The 16,865-nt window shown below is 45.7% G+C and overlaps 1 protein-coding gene across 1 annotated transcript in view; it reads right to left on the bottom strand.

Annotated features, from left to right (window-relative positions):
• The window catches only part of RBL2 (RB transcriptional corepressor like 2), a 1,013,578-nt gene that overhangs the window by 220,226 nt on the left and 776,487 nt on the right, over positions 1-16,865 (bottom strand). The window contains exon 16 of the mRNA XM_086945179.1: positions 15,757-16,007. Within this exon, the coding sequence (XP_086801305.1) occupies positions 15,757-16,007 (251 nt within the window). The remainder of the gene's footprint in view (positions 1-15,756; positions 16,008-16,865) is intronic.

The following is a 16,865-nucleotide window of genomic DNA, read 5'->3' as shown; positions in this document are numbered from 1 at the left end:
AGTGAGAGAGAAGACTGGCTGGGCTAAATTTCTAGCTCTCCTTGGGGAACTCTGTACACCAATTGTTGTTTGCTGCTTCCTAGGACAAGTACATTGGACCCCACTAAAAATTGTCCACCCTTATTCCCCCTATTTGATATCAAACTGTTTAAGTCTATAAGATGCTGAATAAAGGTGATAATAATAATTTTCAGATGAAAAAATCTAAGGAAAAAAGAGTGCAGTTCAGATCCAGTCCGCATGATCCGAAGTAAGAACTTAAGCTTTGAGGCAAACTACCTGCATATTGCTTGCAGGGTATTGGAAACTGGTGGTTTCCTTAAAGCTACAGTGTATACTAAATGCAGCTAGCACACTTTTAACCGGACACACGCCTTTCCCTTCATTTTTCTCTTCAATTTCTGAAGGGCTTTAGGTTATTTTAACTATAAAGCACATTTCTATAACTGGATGATGCAATATGGTTTGTGTTCGACAATAATAATATTGTTTTCTACAGAAGAGTGTAGTAACGGCTGCCACCACCTTTTAGAGAAGTTACCGAAATGTTCAACACAGAGATAGTTTTTTTTCCCTGTTTTTAAAACCTTTATTAAAGTTCATCATTAAGTACACAGCTCATCGCCTACAACCAAATATTGTCCGGCAGCTTCTCATGTGTGGTACCTGGCAATTAATGAGTACTTGTAGAAAGAGCATAGGTTAACACAGCATGTCACCTACTACCACTTTGGGCCGGCCGCGTTTCAAGTCAAGTTACACTTCACATTTGTAGTATTTGGATCATTAGGACTCATAAGACCTGTTCTAAACAAATAAGCAGATTAAAATGATAAAGGATATATACCAAACAAAAGTAGACAGTCTTTATAAGCTAGATGAAGCTTGTGTGTTGTGGGTAGCACATATGTATGTAACTAGGAACAATCCTAACAGTACGAAACTCAAACCGGAACAGCATAGGTGGGTAGGTTAGAGGAGGGAAGGGAGCGGAAGGAAGGAGGTAAAGAGGTGGGGGGGGCTGCGTCCTCGTCTGCACAACTCCGAGACGCCACCAGAGTGTTGCAAAAGATCTGTTACCTCACCTTAATCTTTCGCTGCAGGTCCTCCCTCACCCGGGGCAGGAGAGGTCACCCTGGCACTAGCCCATTGTAGAAACGATTCCCAGATATCCCGGGGTCTAGACGCAGCAGGCATCAATTCCCAGTATGTACCTAACTGTGTATGCCCTAATGTAACATCGTCTAACCAAGAGCTGAAGGTAGGCAATTTCTTCCGTCCCCATCTAAGAGCAATCTGTCGCCTCACATATAGCAACAGCAGAGCATGTAGTTTCCTATGTTTGGGCACCGTATCAGCAACCATACCCAACAGCCCTAAGTGTGGGGAGGGGTCATCTGACCTGCCGACTATTTGGTTTACTGCCACGAATATACCCAGCCAGTAATCAACGAGTTTAGGGCAATCCCAGGCCAGATGTAAAAAGGTAGCATCTTCACATCCGCATCTCCAACACCTAGCGTCCTCCCGCAGGTGCATGCGGCGAAGGTTCACCGGGGTACGATAATAGCGATGCAGGAATTTAAAATGAATAAGACGAGGCTAATAATTCGGGGAGAGCTCCAAAAGTTATTTACAGCAAAATGACCATTGGTCACCAGGCAGGGGAGGGTCGAGCTCTTCATTCCAAAGCAGCATAGACTTAGGTCTCAAAATCGGGGCTTGCTCTTGCATCTCAGTATACAGTCTCGTGACCAGATTTTTGGAGGAGGCGCGGGCCAACAAATTCTGTATGGCGTTTAACGTGGGGGGAGCATCTGGAAATCCCTCCCAGAGGGACCTACATGCCGCTTTCAGCTGGTGATAGGCAAAAACTTCACCAAAGGGCCAGCATCCGATTGTTTTTCAAGGGGATGGCAGGTGCGTAAAGGAGTGGGAGCTGTGCTCGCTTTTGTAATTCGCTTCATGCCCAGCGCAGTGTATTAGCGGAGTCTACATCAGTAGCCGGGCGAGTGCTCCTCTGAAATAGAGCAACCCCTAGGTGCAATGGCGCCACTGAATCCTGCTCTACCGCCACGTGTGGCTGGAATGGTGTGGGGTACGTCCAAAAATGCAGAAACTGAGCCTGTGCACACAAGGCGTACAGATGCATATCAGGGGCGGCCAGTCCACCCTGTCTCAGTGGTAATGACAGCAGGGCCCAAGAAACTCGAGCCTGTTTGCTCGCCCACACCAGAGTGAGCAAATGGGATCTAAGGCAGGTAAAAAAGTGCTTGGTCAATGGGATTGGAATATTCGCAAAAAGATATAAAAATGTAGGCAAGACCACCATTTTGGACAGGGCCACCCTTCCCGCTAAAGAAAGGGGGAGCTTAGACCATATCGCAACTTTACTCTCCAGCCAGTTTATCGCACGGCCGAAATTCAGGGACCAGATGTCCTGTAGGTTCCTACAAATCCAGATTCCCAAGTATTTGACCTCATCGGCTGTCCAGCGCAGAGGGAACTCTGATTGCACCTCAGGTGTGCCATCTGTCAAGGGGAAGATCACAGATTTGGCCCAATTGATCGACACTCCTGATAGTCCGCCGAATTTTACGAATTCTCTCAGCAAGGGATCTAAGTTAGCTGAGGGGTCCAAAACGTACAGGGTGACGTCATCAGCATAAATAGAGATTAGCAAGCTGCGGGAACTGACCCAATCCCCCTAGCAGTCAGATGTTGCCTTATTCTCGATGTGAGAGGTTCCATCGCAATAGCGAAGAGCAGGGGAGAGGGCGGGCAGCCTTGTCTAGTGCCCCTGGTCACCGCAAATGGTTCCGAGATCATGCTGTTCACCCGCACCCGCGCAGTCGGCATGTGTAAAGTAGTCGGATTTGGGCTATAAATAACGGGCTAAATCCCATGCGTTCCAGTATCCGGAACATATAGGGCCATTCGAGCGAGTCAAACGCCTTTGTGGCGTCTAAAAAAATGGCTGCAGCGTGCACCGATGGGTGGTGGTAGTGTAGCACAGAGAACAGCGTCCTGAGTTTATGTGACGTGGCCCGGCCGGGAATGAACCCTGACTGGTCCGGGAGGGCCACCATCGGGAGGAGAGGTTGGAGGCGTTCTGCCGCAAGCTTGGCGTAAATTTTGACGTCCACGTTAGTAAGGATAGCGGTCGGTAAGAATCAAGAGAATGTTCGTCTTTGTCCGGTTTGAGCAACGTCATTATTAAGGCCTCTCGCATAGATGCGGGCAGAATTCCGGTTTCTAGAGACTCAGCATATACGGCATGGAGCCGTGGGGCCAGCTCTTCAGAGTACGTTTTGTAGAGCGCTGTCATCAAGCCATCGGGGCCCGGGGCCTTGTTCAGGGGTAAGCTATTTATCACTTTTCTGATATCCTCCACCGTTACTGGCAATTCCATGTATTTACGATGAGCATCATTGAACCAAACGAGCGCTATGGATTCTAGGGAATCCTGTAAGTGCTCAGGGGCCTCGGGTTGTGTGGTAGTGTAAAGATTGGAGTAGTAGGCTGCAAACTCATGCAGGATCGCCTCCTGCCCTGTGACGATTTCACCTTCTGAATTGTGTATTGTGTGGATAAAAGCCCTCGTTTTCCTAATGAGCCCCGCCAACGTCCGGCTTGGCCTGTCTCCCTCCCAGTATCTCCTAGCCTCAGCATGCTTACCTAAGAATCTTAGTTCATGCTGTGCCTCTTCCGCAAACTCTAGTAATTTGTCTTTAATCGCTGCTGCAGTTTCGGGGTCAGGGGTAATACAAAATGCGCCTTCAAGCTCCTTTAATCTGCCCCTCCAGCCTGCTTAGTGTGCTCCTGATGGCCTTAAGCACACCAGCCTGCCGAGCTATTCATTGCCCGCGGATCACTACCTTGAACGCCTCCCAGAGTGCTGAATCCGTGGACACAGAGCCAGTGCTAAGAGTTAAGTACTCCTCAATGTCAGCTCTGATCTCCTCCTTAAAGGCTGCGTCTAACAGTGCATGTGGAGGGAGCCGCCAGCTGAATGCCCGTTGAAACGCGCATGGGGGCGTCAACTCTAGAAGACACGGAGCGTGATCGGATAAGGACCTAGCAAGGTGTAGAACGTCCGTGGTCCAGGAGGCTATATCGGGGGACGTGAGCCAGAAGTCCAGTCTGGACCAGGCCGCATGTTGACTGGAAATGCATGTAACCTCACGGATACCTGGATGGCGCACTCTCCATATATCAATCAGATTACCTTCTAGCAATATATCCCGGAGTGCTTGGCTGGCATGTGGGTGCAACTGCCTAGATGTCCCCTTGCGGTCGATCGAATCGTCCAGTACCACATTGAAGTCGCCCCCCCCCCCCAAATTATCGTGGAACAGTTTGTCGCCTCTACTCAAGCCCAGACCTCCCTGGGAAAATCCAGCGAGTCTGAATTCGGGCCATATATATTGACCAGCACCACTGATCTACCACATAGCGTTCCCTGAGCTACAATGTATCTCCCCTCCGGGTCTGTATGTATATTTCCTTCCCTCCAATCTACCCCTCTACGAATCAGAATGGCCACCCCCTTTGCGTAGTTGGAATATACTGCTGAATAGATCGCACCCCACCTGCTGTGTTCCAGTTTCACCGACGGTTTCATGTTTAAATGTGTTTTCTGTAGTAAGCAAATGTCTATTTTGTGTCTCTGCAAGTAAGCATGCATCAGTCTTGCCTTTCTGCCATGATTCACTCCCCTTAAGTTCCAAATAATAATCCTAATCACCTCCCTATTCGCGCCCATGGCAATTCAGACATCAGCTCTCGCACTCCCCCTCGGGGATACTCAGGCGAAAAGTGATACAGTCCCAAGGGTAACTGGTCTTGTAGCAACCTATGTCTTAACAAACCGCCAACTGTCCCTCCCTTTCCCCCTCCCACTCCAACCTCCCAATCAGGTTGTGTATTATTACCCCCACAGCCACGCAAAGCGTGGAAGTAACTTAACATTGGGAGAAACCCCAGGTGGGCGAGGGTCCCCAGACATACACCCCTGTTTGCACAGGGTGGCCATGGGGTAAAAGTTGGCAGCCCCAGTAGCTCCAGTCAGCATCCTTTATTTTGCTTCATAATAAATTGTTCGCCCCGGTTCCGACCACCGGGTGGCAGGGCAGCATTCCTCAGAGTGTCTACCACGCACCCCTTGAGAACACAATTCCTCCCAGAGGCACACCAGCATACCCACTCAGTCCCAATCATTCCGCAGCCAGCCCCAACGGAGCAAAGCGGCAACATAACAGAGTGTCTCAATCATTATCACTTAGCTGATCTTCTTCCTGATCCTGTCTCACGTGTGGAGTTTTCTTCTTGGAGCCGCAGATGTGTTTTGCAAATTTAAGTGCGGATTTGGCATCCGTGAAGAAGTGTGCCGACCCATCATGTGTGACCTTCAGTTTGGCAGGATACAGGAGCGCATAGGGAACTTGTGCTTGTAATAACAGTTGTTTAGCGGGCAAAAATTCTCTCCTTGCAGTCAGCACCATAGGTGTGAAATCCGGGTAGAATGACACGTTGTTGCCCTTGTGGGCTATTTGGCCTTTCTCGCGCGCTAACTTCAGAATCAGGTCTCTGTCTTGATAGTTGAGGATCTTCGCAAGAATGGGCCTTGGCGTACCACCCACTGGCGGTTTCGGGCCCAATGCCCTATGTGCACGCTCCAGACTGGGGAGAGATTCGGGTCGAATAGTTCATGGAGCAGATTGGTGACATATACCTCCATCTTTCCTATGTTGGTCGTTTCCGGAATTCCTGTGATTTGGAGGTTGTTCCTACGGAAACGTGCCTCCAAATCATCATTCTTCGCCTTGATGATCTTGAGCAGTCTGTCCATGTGAAGGAGTTGAAACTCCACGCACTCAGTATGTCTGTTTTCCAGCCCATCCAGCCTGGTTTTGTGCGTGGTAACCTGAGTTCTGCCCTGGTCTATCTGGGTGGTGAGCGTGTCCAGTTTTGCATCTATATTCCTTAGACTAGAGCGCACATCCAGCATCAAGGTGCGAAGATCTTCCTCCCGCTCAATTCCGTTGTCATCACCACCGGCCGCTACATTCTCAGCCGCCTGTGTTTCCTTAGGTTTCGCAGGTCGGGCGTTATCAAACGAGATCTTAGCTTGTCTTGCATCATTTCTCCCCAAGGTGGGTACCGGGTTGGGTAGTCTGCTGCTAAGTCACCAGACTGATTCGAGAGATCCCCTTGCTGCGTATATCCAGGAGTACCAGCGTCCTCTCAGCGCTATTACCGCAGGTCAGGCGGGAGGTAGCGGTACGATCCGGGTATTCAACCAGTGTTGGGGAACAGGGGTCTGCCACCGCTCACCTCCTTTCCCCCACCGTCACAATGAGCGGGAAACGAGTTATTAGCGCTATGCCACGCTGTTAGTTCGGGGGAGTGAGGAGTGTAATCACGCTATCTGATAGTCTGTGAGTGTCCCACCACCGCCTCACACAGCACTTCGACAGGGCCGCACTTGTAATATGGCACGCTTACGTCTTCTCCGAGGCTGGCCGGCAAAATGGCGGTACTACAGGGTGCTTGCCAGTACGTGTTTCGTTCGTGTGAGGCTGTATGCCTATATGTCACTGTCCTGGACCATAGGTCGATCAACGATCCGTCCTTTGGACTACCAGGTGCAGCAGCAGGGTGACGCTATTTTCCCGCACCCCCCACAGCGCGTATATAAAGAGCGTGATTTTCGGTACTTCGTAATGCTCTCATGCAGTTACACAGGGGTGGGGGGGTCGGAATGTGCCAATTCTCCCGGAGCCCAGTGGTGCAACTCCGTACCTGCCAATCAGTAATATCGACAGCAGTTTTCAGGTCTCTGTGCCTTGCGGGTCTCGCCGCTCGCTCATGAGCTCGCTGGAGGTTCGGAAAATGGCACTTCGGCTTTCCGGGCGACCACTGTGCACCACTCACATAGTCGCCTCGGTTGCGGTTGAAGCGCAGTCCGCTGATATTGTTCACTGGGGATGCTCCGATCTCCCTCCTGCACGGCCTCACGTTCCTCCGGGGCAGTCCTCGGGGTCCGCAGTTCAGGCGGAGAAAGGACCGAGGGCTCAATTACTCCGCCCTACGGGCAAAGGGAGCTCCCCGGCCCAGCTTTCAGCAATGGTGTCGATCCGGTGTTAGCTGCGTGAGATTCGAGCAGCGCTGGAGCACACCCCCAGGGAGTCGCAAGTTGCTCGCCACACGCACCGGGGTCGTCGGATGTCCAGGCGCTAACTTCAAGCCCCGGAGTCTGCTATTTTAAAGGATTAATTAAGGATTTATTACCATGGCCGGCGGAGCTCGCTCAAATGGCGGCCATCTCGCAGTCTGGCTAGCCGCGCCCCCCCAACACAGAGATAGTTACCTCTAACATCAGAAGGAATATATACATATATAGAAGTATTCTGGGTTCCCTGCATGCAAGCTGGACTATTTAAAGTTTATGACTTCACAGAAAGAAAATAAGTTACTTACCTTTAACTGTAGTTTCCCAGTATTGGCATCTTGATCGATTAACATGCTTGAACAATTTCTTGTTGAAGTCCCACAGTATAATTAGAAAGCAGTACAGTTCAATACATAGCCTATAATGGCTAGAAATCATTGACTTCATTAACTTATCCACATCATTCATCAAGAACCAAACTTCAGGCAATAGCACTCTGTAGAACACTTCCGACAGAGGCTTCACTCCCTCATATTTTCAAGACTAGTGGTAAAAAAATAAATCCCATAAGAATAAGGGGAGCCTCTACAGAGAAGAGGGTGGGTCAAGTGAATCTATGAAAGATGCCAATACTGGGGAACTACAGTTAAAGGTGAGTACCTTATTTTCTTCTCCAATTTTTGATCTTTCATAGATTCACAATCATGAATCAGAAAAGCTAGTAGTTAGAATACAGGCACATTCATAAGTACAATAACACAATAGCTGATGGTGGGATAATAGAATAAGCAAAGGCTCACTTTATTGGAATAAATGGGGCAACACTACTTGTTTCACAACCCCATCACTCTGTTGCTCTGACGATTCCAGGCAGTAATGTTGAGTGAACATGTGCCTGTTCTTCCATGTTGCTGCTCAAAATATTTTCTCGAGATACACGCCAGCGAAAAGAGCGGTAGTTGTAGAGACAGCCCTGGTAGAATGAGTTCGAACATTGTCCCTTAAAGGCCTTCCAGCCTTATTGTGAAAAAGCTGGATAGCTTCTGAAATCCATCGAACTATACTCGGCTTGGAAACTGGAAAACTCTTACGATGGTTCCCATATGCAACCAGCAGCTTGTCTGTTGTCCTGAATTGTCTTGTCCAGCACAAATAGAATTTTAGGCATCTTTTAATGTCCAAAGTATGTAATGATCCTTTAGCTGCACCTGAGGATTCGGAAAGAATGTCTTTTTGACAATAAGTTAATTTAAATGAAAATCTTTCAGGATTTTAGGATTAAATTTGGGATTGGTTCAGAGAACCACATTATTATCCTTGAATTGCTTAATGGCTCTTTAATAGAAAGGCCTGCATCTCACTAACTCTTCTTATTAACTCAACCTGAAGCTATTCAAAGAGAGGAGAATAAATTCCTATGTGCACTCTTAGGCTTACCCCAATCAACAGCTACTTTTGCCACCCATCAGGAGCTTGGGATGGGCTACCTCAGAGACATTATAAATATGGCCCCTATCCTACTGTGGATAGAAACTTGGCTGAATCCCCACCTCTCTCTTAATCATGCGATTTTAAAGGACTGTATGAATTTGGAGAATATGAAAAGTAGCCAGTGGATGTCCTATATTAAAAATACCTCTAGGGAACTGGGGCGCCAGAAAATCTTAACTAACCCAGAGGGACTACTAAAAGCAGATCTGGCTTGGGTCAAAACCAACTTTATTAAGAACAGAGAATTGGAGCGGGAGGCAATTCAACTAAGGAAGCCATCGGTAAGGGAACACTACCTATTAATTTCATCCCTTGTTATCCAACCGTACCTCACTGTTGTGACGGTCCCGTTCCATCGTTGGGTTTTGACCAAATTCAGATTCAATCAAATCCATTTGCTGCTAACCGACTCGAAAGTCTGGTGTAGGCCAGCGGACGCATCCCCATGTAACTGTGACGGCTATTCCCTGCAGGACACAATGCACTATACTTTTTTCTGCTCTTATTACAGTTTGCCCAGGAAAAAGTTTATCATTCCTATACTAAAGGGTAAGGGGTTTGTGCAAGCAAAACCTGCGTTGCTATTTCTAAAACTAAGGGAGTCCCCGTTTATTATGTTTGGAGTGGCAAATTTCTTTGTAGCTTCCATCCGCCGCAGGAAATGTATTATGATGGGTCTTAACAAAACTGCTGGTGTAAATAAATTATTTCATATTGACAATATAATGTTTTTAACCTGCAATGTAATTATTAAAAAAAAATGTGTTCTAAAATTGTGCTTTTTTATGTGTTTTAATGTATTTTACTTACCCACAAATCGATTTGTATACTGTACTTTTTATGATTTTAATTAATCGAAATAAAGTGGTATTGAATCTGAATCTGAATCGAACTCTTCTTGCAGATGTAAGAGCCAATTAAAGTGCCATTTTAAACTTTAAAAATGTCTTAATGGTTTTGTGAATAGATTTGAATGGAGCCTTTATCAGTTGTGCAAGCACTGTATTTAGCTGCGAAGATGGAAGAAGTTTCTTTAATAGAGGAAAGACTCTGAAAACGCCTTTAAGAATTTGTTTGATCACTCCCTGGACCACAGTGATGATGACCCAGTCGAGCTTCTACATCTCGAAATTGCTGCTTAGTGCACTTTAATTGAAGCATGGACTAAACCTGAATTTGCTGAAAGTACCAGATGGTGTAATATCTGTTACGGTGCTGCTGAGATAGAGTGAATTTTATATTTTTGGCACCATAAACAGAAACACTGCCATTTCAACTTATACAACCTATTGGTAGTATCAGCTACGGCTTTAGCAAGAATTTCTCTATAATCTTGTGGAATGTTAAAGCTTGCAAACTCATTGTATTCAGGAGCAAGGCTGACAAGTGCAAGGATGTCAGGTCCAGAAGAATACCTGGATCTTTACCTGGTTGTGGTTTATTGTTAGTAATGTAGGTAGAGGTTTCAGCTGAATGCAAGTCTTCTCCAAGAGGAGTAGAAGTTTGATGAACCAATGCTATGTGGGCCATTTCAGGACAATCAGAATTCTTCTGCATGGATCTCTCTTCATTTTGCTGAGAAGTCTTGGAGGCAACAGGATCGAGGGTAAAGCACAAGCAAAGATCCCTGAGCATTTGATCAAAAACGCATTCTCCCACGAACCCTGCAGTGGGTGCCAACTTGTGTAAAACTGCAATTTTTGATTTCCCTGCATCGCAAACTGATCTAGATTTGGTGTGTCCCAACAACCAAAAATCCTGTCTAGATTTTTCCAAGTTGAGCTCCCATTCGTAACAGCTGTTCCCAGTTCTGATTAACTGTAGTAAGGCTGCCATACCGACACTCTGTGTTAATTGTGTGTTGTTTTTAAGGGCATTATTAACTTTTAATGTAATTTTAATCTGTTACCTCGACTCACTCTGCCACTCCACATTTCTACCTGGTCCACCACGGGTTCCGCTTGAGTGGAGGGAGATAGTAGTACAGTTTGACCCTCACTTCCAGGCTGATTGGAGGTTAGCAGGCTCACCTCCTCTATAAAAACGCATGTCTAATACGACGCGCAGATGAGGTGCGCACTTACATATACAAACCTGGAACTCCTCAATATTAGACGAGGTAGCTCAGATAAATGTGCTATCACACAAATATAACACATAGGGCCCTCCCGGTTATGGAGGGACCCTTAACATGCAGGTCCTGCCAATTTCAAAGTCTGAAGTTGGAACGGAAGACCGTAGATTCTATGCCTTCAGACCTAGGCATGTGTCAACACAACCCCCAGGCCGACACTCTTCTCCAGACCTCCTCAGAAAAACAAAGGGCCAATATGTTCAAAGCTGGAACGGCTTTCTAAGTAATGTTGGATACCTGCCCAAGCACGCAGTCCAAATTTGGGACCTACTTACCTCTAAGAACCCCAATATGGGATTCCTGACTGAAACATGGCTCAAACCCAGCTCCACCCCGCCATAGCAGGGGCACTCCCGGAGTGTTCCCGCATACAAACACTGGATAGACAACTGAGGGCGGGTGGGGGTATTGCAATCATTTACAAAGATTCTATTAAAGTTTCCATACTTGAGCAACGTTGTAATGATAAAATTGAAATTCTAGTCTTTAGACTTGAGTCCCCAAAACAGCTGGAAAGATGCCCTTGTTATCGGCCCCCAGTTCCCATTGCTTATTTCTCACTCCAATTAATGGAATTAATTGCCCCATGTCATCTCTTCAAAATTTCGTGCTCTTACGAGATTTTAATGTAACAAGCGAAAATGCAGCAACCCAGGATGCCTCTTCGCTCCTGGCAGACTTAGTCACTCTTGATCTAGGTAAGATCAAAGATAGCCCCTCACAACGAGCCGGACATACATTAGATCTCATTTAATCCAACTCTCCGGGCATTTCATGCAAAGCTCCCTGCCCACTAACATGGACAGACCACTCATTAATTGACTTTTTAATCAGCGGCCCTAGGCTACACAACGCTCCCCCTACAACCCTCCTTTATTCTTGCAGACAATGGCACAAAATCACTCTAGACCATTTTCCGGGTTTAGTTCCAACACCCTGGATTCTAGAGTCCGATAATGTGGAGGAATGCCTGGCCCGCTTTAACTCTACAGTTAGAACTGCCATTGATCATTTGGCTCCGGTGAATCAGGGCCCTAGTCTAATAAGGCGCCTCTAGACAGCATGGTACTCCCATAATCTACGAGCCGAATACCTACTCTGCAAAAACCTGGAACGACGATGGTGCCAATCTCATGATGCGCAGGACAAAGAGAGATTAAGATCACTCTGGCCCAATACCATAAAATATAAAAACAGCACGCAGAATCTATATTGCGATGCAGCTCGATCAGGCAGGGAATGACCCAAAAGTGCTATAGCAAATACTCATATCCTTCACCAACCCAAAAGTTTGTAACAACGAGGCAAACCCCTCACACGCACTTTACGGCAAAATAGCTATACATTTCACACAGAAAATTGATCTGATCTATGGCAAAATCATCTCGGCTGGGAACCACCAACATGATTCTACACTCTGCAACCCTCACGCCATATCGAACGGGTAGACACTAGAAAACTTCCCGCCTCTTGCTGTGAGCAACGTAGAATCACTATTGAAAGCAATAAATAAGGTTCCCCTTTGGATGTTATTCTAGCTAAGACCACCGAATTGTTCTTCAAACAGCTATCTCCCAACCTCTCCATTCTTAATCTTTCAATGAGAGAGGTCCATCTTCCCATTGAATGGAAGGCGGCGCAAATAATCCCCATCAGGAAGAACAACAAAGCCCCTGTGGAGGATTTATCCAACTATCGCCCAATTTCTCTGTTAACTCTCCTGAGCAAGGTACTGGAAAAATACATCAACAAGCATCTATCCAACCATATCAAAGCTACAGGCTGCCTAGATCCATCTCAATTAGGTTTAAGGCCCAGGAACAGCACTGAGTCAGCTTTGATTGCTGTGACCGACAATATCAGGCTGTCCCTGGAAAACTGACAGGCAGTAATACTGATGCTGCTTGATTGATCAGCTGCCTTCGACACAGTCTCTCACCATATACTGCTCAGGAGACTCAGAGAATGTGGAATCAAAGGGCTAGCCAACCAATGGATGTTGAGTTTTCTCTCACCGAACTCAGATGATCAACTTGGGCCCCTTTCGCTCCAAGACCATGGGACTATCTAAGGGAGCACCCCAGGGCTCATTTCTTAGCCCCACTTTGTTCAACGTTTATGTTGCACCCTTGGCAGGATTACTTAGGAATTGGCGTTTCACACCAATCTCGTATGCTGATGACACCCGGCTACTACTCACCTTTAACAAACATAATACCAATGCTCAGTTCACCTTTATTTATTTATTTATTTATTTTTAAAGTTTTATATAGCGCGAACAAGATCTTTGCAGATATCAGAGCGCTTTACAGAAACAGTAGGTAGGATAGACATGACTCTTAAATCAATATGAGATTCCGTAGACAGTGAGTTGCAAAAATAGGGTATCAATCATACAAGAGTATACAGAGTAATAACAATCAAGAAACAATAATATGAAAGCCGTACAATGTCTAAGCGGATAAGATTGTAGCACCCCAGAGGGTGAGTAAACACAATGTTGAAGGCAGAGCATTAGTCAGTAGTGGGTGTGTTGCAGGTTATTGAGGCCGATAATGTGGCCGATAACCTTTGCGAATGGTATGATGGCTATTGCTAGCTGGATGAGGAACAACTTCCACCAGCTCAACGCGGGGAAGACCGAGATCATGGTGTTTGGAGATGCCACTTTGCTGTGGTCCCTGAGTTGGTGGCCTGATGAACTAGGCGCAGCCCCGGCTCTCAAGACTGTGGTCAAAAACTTGGGCATACTTCTAGATCAGAAACCGACAATGAGTGAGCACGCAGCAACCACTGCAGGCTCCTGTTTTTATGTGCTAAGCCTCCTATGGAGGGTATTTCCCTGTCTTCCTCTGACCATGTGGAAACCCCTCATCCAGGCATTGGTGTTGAGCCGCCTGGACTACTGAAATGCCCTCCCCATCTCAGCTAATGAGTCATCGCTAACAGACTACAAGTAGCCCAAAACACAGAGGCTCGCCTAGTCTCGAATGCCCCCCTCCCCAAAGCCCCCCTCCCCCAGAACACCCTAAATCCCGCTGTTACAACAACTTCATTGGCTTCCGGTGCGCAAAAGGATAACATTTAAGATTTGCTGCAGAGAGCCCTGAACGGCAGGGATCCCAGCTACCTTGTAGAAAATATTACTAATATCTGCCTTCCAGGTCCCTACGATCAGGTACTAAATCCATTCTCATTGTACCACAGAGCAAAAAGGCGCACCTAGGGGGCAAAGCGTTTTTTCACCTAGCTCTCTTTTATTGGAACCAACTCGCTATCCACCTGTGGCAATGTCCTGATTACCTTCAATTTAAAAGGCTTCTTAAAACTGTACTGTTTTAATATGATGTATTGGTTCAACCTGCTACAGCTCATCCTCAGCGCGGAGATACCCCTTCGGGGATGATTTGGGCGTTTTATAAATTAATAATAATACATTAATAATAATATCTACTAGAACACCGCTTGTCCCTGGAACAGGCTCCGCCTTGATTGTTATCTGTTGCTGTAGAGCCTACTCCCAAATTTCTTGAGATAGTGCCGGAGATTCGGCGCCGCCTTATTTCTTTGTATAATGCATGCTGGTGGTATTGCCTGTACAAATCAACACTGATGAACCTTTTATCCTGGGTAAGAATGACTGCAGGCTGAATACTATGGGCTGGAGCGCTAGCAAATTTAAATGCACTTTTATTTGACGCTGAGTTCATTTCCCATTGATTCTTAAATCCTGTAAGGTGAACACCCCACCCCTCTAGAGAAGCATATGGTCATAACAAATTTGGGTATCTGAGGCAGGAAAGTTAATCCTGTCAACAGATTAGAATACTTCATGCAACAAGGTAAATACGCTGTCATGTTCTGAGTAATCTGGTTTATGTCATCGAATAGCCCTTGAGTTTGAAGGCATTGTCTAACTCCTCCTGCATAGGCCACATTCGGAGGCAGCAAAATGATACTAGAGAAATTAAAGAATACATCAGCCCCAAAATTGACTTGCATAGGTGAATAGAAACAGACTTTTTTTTCAGTAATCTCTGCACCATGAGTTTGAGTCTTATTTGCCTTTCTTGTGAAAAGAAGGCTTTGTTTTGTTTTGAATTATATTCAGAACTACTCCCAGGAATGTTATTGACTGACCATTTCTGCTGATCGATGGTAAGACAGAGGTTGATGAACAGAATTAGACAGGCTCTTGTTGCTTTTATTGGCCGACGAGAAGCTGGTGCCTTTATTATCCAATTGTTGAAGTATGGGAATAGCTGAAAACACATCATTCAAATGAGTTGCTACTGGAGCTAAGCATTTTGTAAAGTGACAGGGAGTTGATTTCAGTCCAAAAGGATTTCAAATTTAGGACTAGAGCACTCAGAATGCATTAGTTCGTCATACGAGAACTCAACTGCAAAAATGGCATTCCCATGAAATGCAAGCTTTAAATTTGCAGAAAACAATTTCTATACTCCTTGCAATTCTAATGTACAGTAGCACTGGGCATTCGAGATTCCTAACAGCTTGGCTTTGCTTTACAGAGCTGAATTCGTTTAAAAGGAAACTAAAAACAGAAAACATTACTACAATGTGTAAATCACTGGAAAAAAATGCTTTTGAGATCAAATCCCAGAGAAATATAATGAAACACTGAACTTGTATATGAATGTGTACGACAACTAGGACTTCAATATTATAGGCTAACACAGCAATTTGCAAATTAAATATTTGATTATAAGATTAAAAATGTATGCTATTAACATATCCATCTGAATAGTGTAAATAATTTTGAAATATGTCCTATTTCCCCACTTGTAACACCTAACCCCTTAACTGATCAAATGTAATTATCAATATGTGACAATTTTATTACCCGCAGTTAAATTAATTCTTCAATCCTCTCATGGCAATATAACATTTATGTTCTAGGTTATTGTTTTTTTAAGTTAAAAGAACTCAACAATACCTTTCTAAAGAAGAGCGTGAGTGAGTTTGCCTTCCTAGGTCTGCTGAGTTGCTGCCTCAGCTGTATTCCGTGAGTGGCAGACATCTGCTGTACTGGCACCTGGCCAGCCACATTCATTTGTTGTGTTGTCAAGGAACCAGTCAGGCTCTGGGCCGTGAGAGGCTGAATGGAGTTGGTTATCGCCTGAGTTTGACCACTGATGTTCACCTGAACTGGAAAAAATGTGATTCCCCCATTTTCATTGGCAATGCCTGTAAGAGAAACGTATGAAAGAATAAAATCTACAGTGCAAGAACTCTAACAGTTCATGTTTCACTTTCTCACTTTTATAAAATACTCCTTGCTCAAATGCAACTTAATAGCAAAATGATATAAAATTCTCTTTGTCTTGCTACTTCTCTGATGTTGGTGTTCACACGTTGGCATGTACGCACAAAAATACTTACCAAAGTAAGATAGATGAACACACAAAGTGTAAAGACTCAGAAAGAATGTTTTTGTTTCAAGAGAAAGGGCAATACATTCAATGCACTGGGTGGATTATCAGTTGATGAGAAATATATTGAAACAGGGTTTACAAGAGACAATTACAAACAAGCACTGGCGTTGCCAATAGGTCTCACAGTAGGAAAGTTGGAGCTATTACAATTGCAAATAACAATGCCTTTTATTTTTGTTTTCATTTTAAAAACATAAAGGGCTTTGTCATTTACAAAACCAATAGCTCCAACTTTCCAACTGCGAGACCTATTGTGCACTGCACAGTGTGGGTGAAAGTGGCACTGCGTGTGTGTGAGTGGCTTTGAGTGAGTTGCGTTGCGTGGGTGAGTGGCGTTGCATGTGTGAGTGTTGTTACGTGGGTGAGTGGCGTTGCGTGGGTGAGTGGCGTTGCGTGGGTGAGTGGCGTTGCGTGGGTGAGTGGCGTTGCGTGGGTGAGTTGCGTTGCGTGGGTGAGTGGCATTGCATGGGTGAGAGTGGCGTTGCGTGTGTGAGAGTGGGCTTGCGTGGGTGTGAGTGGCGTTGTGTATCTGAAAGTGGTGCTGTGTGGGTAAAAGTGGCACTGCGTGGGTGTGAGTAGATTTGCGTGTGTGAGTGGCATTGCGTGTGTG

This window comes from Lissotriton vulgaris, chromosome 12 (assembly GCF_964263255.1).
Source record: "Lissotriton vulgaris chromosome 12, aLisVul1.2, whole genome shotgun sequence".
Lineage (NCBI taxonomy): Eukaryota > Metazoa > Chordata > Amphibia > Caudata > Salamandridae > Lissotriton > Lissotriton vulgaris.
Note: the sequence above shows the minus strand (reverse complement) of the source record. Positions and strands in the feature narration are given on the sequence as shown.